General features: G+C 70.4%; 4 protein-coding genes across 4 annotated transcripts in view; 3 read left to right on the top strand and 1 right to left on the bottom strand.

Annotated features, from left to right (window-relative positions):
• Positions 1-732, top strand: part of CHLNCDRAFT_142365 (hypothetical protein) — a gene marked incomplete at both ends in the record, with an annotated part of 7,616 nt that extends 6,884 nt beyond the window's left edge. Inside the window, one exon of the mRNA XM_005850370.1 lies at positions 64-732. Coding sequence (XP_005850432.1) covers positions 64-732 — 669 coding nt within the window. The remainder of the gene's footprint in view (positions 1-63) is intronic.
• Positions 733-1,226: 494 nt separating this feature from the next.
• Positions 1,227-2,282, bottom strand: CHLNCDRAFT_11898 (hypothetical protein; the record flags this gene model as incomplete). Its single annotated transcript, XM_005850115.1, has 4 exons — positions 1,227-1,283; positions 1,388-1,478; positions 1,635-2,094; positions 2,207-2,282. Coding segments are annotated over 4 exons (684 nt in total), but the record flags the coding sequence as incomplete, so codon positions are not given.
• Positions 2,283-3,839: 1,557 nt separating this feature from the next.
• On the top strand, positions 3,840-5,937 carry CHLNCDRAFT_9763 (hypothetical protein; the record flags this gene model as incomplete). Its single annotated transcript, XM_005850369.1, has 8 exons — positions 3,840-3,971; positions 4,167-4,305; positions 4,464-4,566; positions 4,673-4,952; positions 5,057-5,143; positions 5,329-5,409; positions 5,650-5,737; positions 5,879-5,937. Coding segments are annotated over 8 exons (969 nt in total), but the record flags the coding sequence as incomplete, so codon positions are not given.
• A 566-nt stretch (positions 5,938-6,503) lies between these two features.
• CHLNCDRAFT_142362 (hypothetical protein) overlaps positions 6,504-7,655 on the top strand; it is a gene marked incomplete at both ends in the record, with an annotated part of 1,720 nt that continues 568 nt past the window's right edge. Inside the window, 3 exons of the mRNA XM_005850368.1 lie at positions 6,504-6,530; positions 6,667-6,774; positions 7,026-7,646. Coding sequence (XP_005850430.1) covers positions 6,504-6,530; positions 6,667-6,774; positions 7,026-7,646 — 756 coding nt within the window. The remainder of the gene's footprint in view (positions 6,531-6,666; positions 6,775-7,025; positions 7,647-7,655) is intronic.

Below are 7,655 nucleotides of genomic sequence, written 5' to 3'. Positions count from 1 at the left end.
GGGGTTGAGGGGGAGGGGGAGGGGCAGCGGGCGGCCTCCCCACCCAGCAACTACTTCCTGCAGCAGCAGCAGCAGAAGATGCAGCGGCTGGCGAGCCTGCTATGCGGGCCCCAGGGGGAGCAGCAGCAGCAGCAGCAGCAGCAGCAGCAGGAGGAGGAGGAGGAGGAAGAGGGCCGGAAGCCAGACTCGCAGCAGCAGCGTGTGCTGGCCAGCCTGGGCGCGCAGCCCGCGCCGGTTGCCTCCCAGCAAGAGCAGCCGGGCGATGGTGGGGCGGGCGGGGCCCAGCAGCGCCGCCGCCCGCTGGTGCTGCCTTCGCCGGGGTCGGCCTTCCGGCGCGTGCCTGGGCGGCAGACGCCGGCAGCAGCTCCGGCGCTTCATGAGGAGCAGCTGGGGCAGCGGCTGGGCCAGCTTCCTGCAGACATGCAGCTGGCCTTCCGCGCAGGGCTGGCTGCCGGCCTGCCACCAGCGGCAGTGGCGGCGGCGCTGCGCCGCTACTGCAGCATCACAGCGGCTGCTCCCGGCGTGAGCCCTGAGCCCGAGGGCCGTGCGGCCGCTGCCAGCCACAGCGGCGGCAGGGACGGCAGCGCTGGCCGCAACGGCAAGCGCCGCCGCGGCTCCCCTGGCAGCGGCGGCGGCGAGCCGGGCAGCGCAGGGGATGAGGATGAGGAGGAGGAGGAGGAGGCGGGCCGCCCCTCGGCCATTAAGAAGAAGGGGAAGCAGCGGCACGGATAGCGTACAGCCATTCATGGAGAGAGTGTTTGCATGCAGCCTGGCCTGTGTGCCCTGCCCAGCTGCATGCATCTATGCCACTGCTTGGCAAGCCATAGACACGATGCGACGTGGGCATTGAATTTACAGGGGGCCAGAGAGCAGTACAGAGGATGCCAGTGCTGTTTGTCAAAAGCAGTGCGCTCAAGAGAGTCAGGTGCAGAGCGGGCAGGGACAGATGCTCACAGCACACGGGACTGGGTGTTGTGGCAGGGAGGTGTGGTGTGGGTACAAAGGTACGGGACGCGGGGGGTGCAGGCTGCCGCCGCTGCAGCTCAGGCGGCCACGAGGGAGGGCCGCACAGCCTCTATCGTCTCCTCCTCGCTGCTGCCTGCCGCCAGCTTGCCGCCGCCGCTGCTGCCTGCTGGCACCTTGGTGGGCAGCGGTGCAGGGACGCCGCCTTCTGCTGCAAGCTCAGCGAGCGGAGGCGCCGCCACCGGCGCTGCCGCGGTGGGCGGCTGCTGGCCTGCCCAGAGCCAGGGCAGGGCGGTGGGCAGGTCGTGGATGTGGCGGATCTGCTGGTCAGAGGGGCAGGCCACACCTGCGGCGGGAAAGGCCAGCGGGGCAGGTGAGGGCCCCAGCACTGGCGATGCCCACCGCAGAGCGGCCGCAGCGGCACAACGAGTGCCTGCGCCCCGCCCCTCGCACCTGTGCGCCCCACCAGCACCGAGTACATGCCCAGCTTGTGGCCGGTGGTGATGTTGCGCGCGCTGCGGCAGCGGTGGGTGGCAGCAGAGGGATGCACGCTTGGCACCAGCGAGCGCCACGCAGCTGCCATTCCCAGGCACAGCGTCACACGCGGCCCCATGCTGCCGCCCCAGGCAAGCCCACGGCGCTTGACCGCATGCTTCCCCCCCCCCCCCCACCTGTCATCCAGCCAGAGCGTGGTGCTGGGCTGCAGGCCGCCCGCCAGCTGCATCGCCAGCTCAAACGCCTGGCGGTTGGGCTTGCACACCACGGGGCAGCCGTGGTGCGCCAGGCCCGCGGCCGCCGCCGCCGCCTGCACCTCCTCAAACGCAATCACGCCCGCAAAGCAGCCCGCGACGCCCAGCAGGCCGAGGCAGCGCGCGGCGTGCGCGGCGTCTGCGTTTGTGAAGATGTACTTGGGGAGGGGGATGGAGTCGAGCAGGTCGCGCAGCGCGGGGTCGGGGCGCAGGTAGGACTCGTAGGGCAGGCTGGCGTGCACGGCGGCGTGCCAGTCGGCGTAGTCGACGGCGTGGCCGTTAGCCACCAGCCCGGCCAGCGTGGTGCCGTAGTTGAGGTACAGGTCGGCGCACTGCTCCGCCACCTCGTCGGCGGGGATGCCCAGCCGCTCGGCCATGTAGTCTGCGGGGTGAAGGAGGGAGGCGGGGGGGCAGGGTGCTTGTTGGCGGCGTGAAGCCTGCGGGCGGGGCTGGGGTGGTGCAAAGCAACGCGTTTTGGGTGTGTGTGTGCTCACGGCGGATGTTCTCGGCCACGTGGTGCTGCATGGTGCCGTTCTCGTACAACGTGTCGTCCAGGTCAAACAGGATGGCCGACACCTGTGGCCGCTGCGTGATGGTCATGGCGCCGACAAACTCTGCGCGGGCGGGGAGGGTGGGGCGCGATGCCAGGTCTCGGGTTGGGAAACTCCTGGCGGCAAGGGCACGCCGGCTTCTGCTGCCGCAGCACCGCCACAACACCAGCAACAGGGGCAGCGGCGGCACGGGCGTCGGGAGCGGTGGGGGGTCTTCTTATGGGCTGTGCGCACAGGAGAAGAGCTTCGCGCCTCCCGCAATGGCAGCAGTGCTCGACGGTGTGCCTCGGCGCTTCAGCTAGCTGAAACGCCCCAAGTGAGCGGCGGCTGGCCAAGGGAATCGAGGGCACCAGGCTGCGGGTATGCAGTATTGAATGACAAAGCTGAAAAGCTTCCGCGGGGGTTGAGGGAGGGGAGAAGTTGGCGGGCGAGTCCAGAGCAGGTGAGAAGGACTTGTGTGTTGGTTGGCTGAGCCTGAAGAAGATGGAGGAAGAAGAGTGTGATGAATCGAAGAAGAAGACGAAGAAGAAGAGACAAGAAGTGGTGGAAATGTGGCGACTCGCGGCAGATGCGCCGACTGGCTGGGGGCGTGCATGGCACCTGATTGGACCCTAATCCCCTAATCCCCTATTTTAGCTAGTCTGGATCTTCTGGTTGGTGTTGCAGTTGTTGGACCAGCTATTTGCGTGCATGCCTCAACTCGCAGTTGGGAAGATGCGGCACCCGTCTGCCACCCGCCACGCGACACTTGACGGGCTTCCTGCAGCATGCAACGCGGCCAACTCACGCCCCATGCCGCTGCCGATATTGAAGGAGCCTAGAGGAGGCCTCGGAATGAAGGCAAGGTCCGATGGAGTGCTCAGTCCCAAAGATGGACTTGCCGCCGGCGCTCCTGCCGCCGCAGGACGCGGCGCGTCTGTACTGCCGACCTCATCGTGATATCCTTCGCAAAACCCAGCAATGCAACACCGGCGCCGCGCTGCAACCACACTCAAACGCACTCCATTTGCCTGACGTAGCCAGCCGTCCCAGCAGCCCCTCGTCGGTGTGAGTTTGCTGACTCTTGTCAGCGGCCCGGCACACTGTTCGTCGCTTATCAGCAGTGGTAATGGCACAAATGAAGACCTCCTGCAGCCTGTTTTCGCAGCAGCGGGGCTGCGGCGTGAGGTGCAGCCAGGCCAACAGGGCGCAGGGCCAGGCAGTCAGGGCGGCGCCCCGCGAGCAGCAGCAGCAGACGGCTGGCCCGGGCAAGCTGGCGGCAGGCTTGCTGGGTGCCGCAGCGGCGGTGTCGCTGGCGCTCGCCCCTCCCGCGCTCGCGTCGGAGCCCTTCCTCAAGAGCACAGGCAAGGCGCAGCGGCGCAAGGTTGATGCACCCATCCGGCACCTTATGGCAGGCTGCGCACGGCCGTGCAGTGGCGCGCTATCGCACCTGCCGCCGACGCCTGTACCTTCCGCACAGCACGCAGCTTGTGCGGCGCGCGCCTCGCGCCTGCCTGCCTTTTGCCGCCTCCCAGTGCCAGCTCGGCTGATGCATGATTGCATGGAACCCTCCAGGCATCGTCCTGCCGTGCCCGGCAGCCTGGCTGACGCCCCATCCCGCCTGCAAGCCGGCCCTGGCGCAGGCGCGCGCGGCCTGCTGGCTGTGGAGGAGGAGCGCGTGCTGCGGCTGCGGCAGGAGCGGGAGAGCGAGGCGCAGCGCGAGCTGCAGGTGGGTGGCACCTGGTACGGCTCCCAGGGCGGCCGGGCATGGCTGCAGCAGCGCTGCCGGCGCCTGGCTGCCTCCCCACGTGCCCTGCTGCGCCCACGTGCCGCCTGGCCCATCCCCCACCCCGTCGCCGCACCCCCACCCGCCCACACCACCTGGCTCCTGGCCCTGGCCGTCCCTGTTCCGCCCCGCATGCAGGCCGCCCGCGCCGCATACCAGGACGAGCTGCTGCGCGAGCGTGCCAGCGCGCCTGCCGACCAGCTGTGCGCCACGCCCTATGGCGTGGACGTGGTTGGCATCACCGAGTTCGTGGCGCTGACGGGGGCGCTGGTGGGAGGTGGGCGGCGGCGCGCCACGCCACGCCACGCCACGACACGCTGCACCGCAACACCCTGATGTAGGGGATCCGCTCGACTCTTGCCCCCCACCCAAGAGCTGGGGCCGTCCCACACCCCCTACACACCACCCACGCCACACGCCACACCCCGTGTGCAGGCATCAGCGCGCGGCGGCGCAAGCAGGAGCTGGAGCGCCTGAACGAGCAGCTGCGCACCATCAACACGCAGCTCAGGCAAGGCGACGGCCTGCCTGCGCTGCTGTGTCCGGCCGCAGCCTGGGTGCATGCAGCGGGGGATCTCACGCTGTTGTGCGCTGCCTGCACCCGCACACCAGCCTCTCCTGGGCCCCCACGCTTGCTCCCGCAGGCAGCAGGCACGCGCCGGCACGCTGTACGCCCCGGGCCTCACTTACTTGCCCACCCCCGCCCAGCCCCTGCCTGACGCCGCCTTTGGCGGCAACGGCGCAGCAGCCGCGGCGGCGGCGAGCGCGGCGGCCGCCAAGCTGCCGGCGGCGCCGCCGGCGGAGCCCGCCGCCTCCGCCCCCTCGGCGGGCACCGGGCCCTCAGTCAGCCTGATGAGCCAGGACGACGACGAGGTTGGCCCCGAGGCAGCGCACTGCACGCAGGCAAGCTCTCTGCGCGGGACGGTGCACGGGGCAGGTGTGGGTGCGGCGGCGCCGCAGGGTTCCAGACGCTGGCAGTGGTCTGCTGCCATCACTGATTGCCCTGCCCCCAACACTCGCGGCTGCAGGCGCTCAAGGACGGCAAGCGGCTGCTCAAGGATGGCAACGCGGGCGGGGCCATGGTGCGGTTTGAGAAGGCGCTGATGCTGGCCAAGGTGCGTGTGGGGAGGTGGGGAGGCTGGTGCTTCCTTCCTGCCGTGATGTAGGTCGGCCAGCCAGCCAGCGCTGGCTGCACGGCTGGTCAGCCCTGAAGAACGCCAGGCTGCTCGTCACTTGCCCACATCCCTGCCTGCCTGCCTGACTGCCCTGGCTTGCCTGCCTGCCCTGGCTTGTGGTGCAGTCCACTGGCGACAGGGTGAAGGAGCGGCGCGCCACTCGCGGCCTGGCGGCCTGCGCCCGCATGCAGGGCCAGCTGCGGCAGGTGCGCCGCCTGGCGTGGGTGCCTTCTGCAGGCTCCTCGGCCCCGCGGCTGCCGCTGCCGCTGCCTCTGTGCCTAGCGCGCTCGCCTCCAGTGGTGCTGACTATCATGATAGCATGTCCCACGCCTACGCCCCACCCATTCACTCTAGGCACCTTGTCACCCCACAGGGCCCTCTGCCTCCTGCCCCGTTCCACCCCACCCTTAACACACACGCACGCACGCCCCCCTGACCGCGCGCAGGCTGTGAAGCACCTGGAGCGCGTGCTGGAGATCTCGCGCGAGATCCGCGACTTTGTGGGGGACGCAGACGCGTACGGCACCATTGCGGGTGGGGCACGCTGGCTGGCGGAGGTGCCTGGGTGGCTGCGGTGGCGGGATTGTGGCAGGGGAGGGCACTTTCTACGCGTAGGCCCATCCCCTGTCGGGCTCAGCTTGCCATGCCTTGGCTTCCACCCACTCCCGCCTGCAGACATCTACACAGATATGGGCGACTTTGACCGGGCCGCCCACTACTACGACAAATACGTGAGTGGAGCGGTGGCGGCGCTGCTGCGCGCCTGCCCTGCGCTCAGCGCCACTCATGCTGCCCTGCCTGCAGATCTCGCGCATGGATGACAGCGTGGTGTGAGCCCCGACAACCGCTTGGTTTTCTTTGGCGGCTGCTTTGTTTGCTCCTGGGGCGCAGCGTGGCGGCGGGAGGGCAACGCGCGGCCAGGCGTGGCCCCTGCTGCAACCCCCTATTTCTGTGTTGTTCCTCCTCGCTGGTCTATCTCTCCTGCACACGACAGACAGCCTGTAACAGCACGGTGTGGCCCATTGCAAACCAGATGGCGGAGGGCAATCGGCGCGCATGGGGCGGCGGGAAAGCAGGGCGCCGCCCGGGGTCAGACCCCCCCTACTCCTGCGCTGTGCCCCCCGCGCCTTCCATTCGCTCCAAGCACGGTCTTCTAGGAGTGCCCGGGAAGGCCAGCGAGCAGGCAGGCGACGTTTGGAGGCCGCGGAAGATACGCGCACACGATATTTTCAGCCGACGCCACACTCGCTCGCTCGCCCTCCACACCACCTTTTCTGCAAGGCTGATGCCTCCGCCAAGCATGAACGAGGACGCGGGGGCGTGGGAGGTGAGCCTGGGCCAGCGACTTGTATCTGGACGGGCCTGCCATGCTATCGGCTGTGGGCGCCAAACCGACGCCCGCGCCGCGCTGCGCCAGGCCAGGCCGTGCCCTGACCCGCCGCCGCCGGGGGGAGTGTGTGCAGGAGGGCGGGGGCGACTCGGCGGCCGCGGCGGTGCCCCCCGACGTCGCCGCCTCCATGCGCCAGTTCATCCAGGCCCTCACCACACCCGAGTCGGAGCTGGAGCAGCAGGTGGGCGCAGCTGGGGGCGGCGTGGTGGCAGGGTGTCGGGCTGGGCCTTGGGGTGTGTGGGCGCCCGTGGCAGGCGCGGGCACAGCGGCGGGCGGGTTGGGTACGTTCCGGACTAAGCGGGGCCCCAGCTGGGCAGCAGTGGGGCGCCCACGCTGGGCGCAGCTCACCCCACCTCCCTTCAAGCTGCACAGGTGGTGGTTGCCGCGCCCAGCTCACCCCACCCCGCCCCCTGCCCCCGCCCCACCCCGCAGATTGTGGAGGAGGTGGGCCGGTGGGCGACGCGGCACGAGCCGCCCCCCGCCACCCCCCTCCCCGCCCACGCCGACAGCCGCTGCCTGGCGGGCAGCAGCATGAACAACTCGCGCGGCAGCAGCCTCGCCTGGAGCGCCGGCGCCGGCGCCGGCGCCGGCCCCAGCAGCGGCCGCGGCAGCAGCGACGACGACGGCCCCGCTGCCAGCAGCAGCAGCAGCAGCGCGCGCGGCAGCGAGGAGGGCACCAGCGCGGCCTGGCGCCTGTGCGCCTGGCTGCGCCGCGCGGGCTGGCCCGCCCAGCACTGCGCCTCCATCCGCACCGGCAGCAACGGCGGCGGCTCCGGCGGCGGCTGGCACTTCTGCTCCGGCCACGAGTTCCTGCTGCTGCACCCGCACAAGTGCGGCGGCGCGCGGCGCGGCGCGGCCAGCCGCCCAGCCCCCGCCGCCAGCAGCTGCAGCAGCGACGACGGCGGCAGCGGCGGCGACAGCTGCGTGCCCGGCGCGGGCGGGCGCGGCTGCGGCGCCGCCATTGTGGTGGACCCCGAGTTCAGCACCCAGTTTGCGCTGGCCTCGCCCTCGCCCCGCTACCAGGCCCTGCTGCTGCTGCTGCCCCGCGTGTTTGTGGCAGCT

The sequence above is a fragment of the Chlorella variabilis genome (genome assembly GCF_000147415.1).
Source record: "Chlorella variabilis unplaced genomic scaffold CHLNCscaffold_4, whole genome shotgun sequence".
NCBI lineage: Eukaryota > Viridiplantae > Chlorophyta > Trebouxiophyceae > Chlorellales > Chlorellaceae > Chlorella > Chlorella variabilis.
This window is presented reverse-complemented; position numbering and strand designations above follow the sequence as displayed.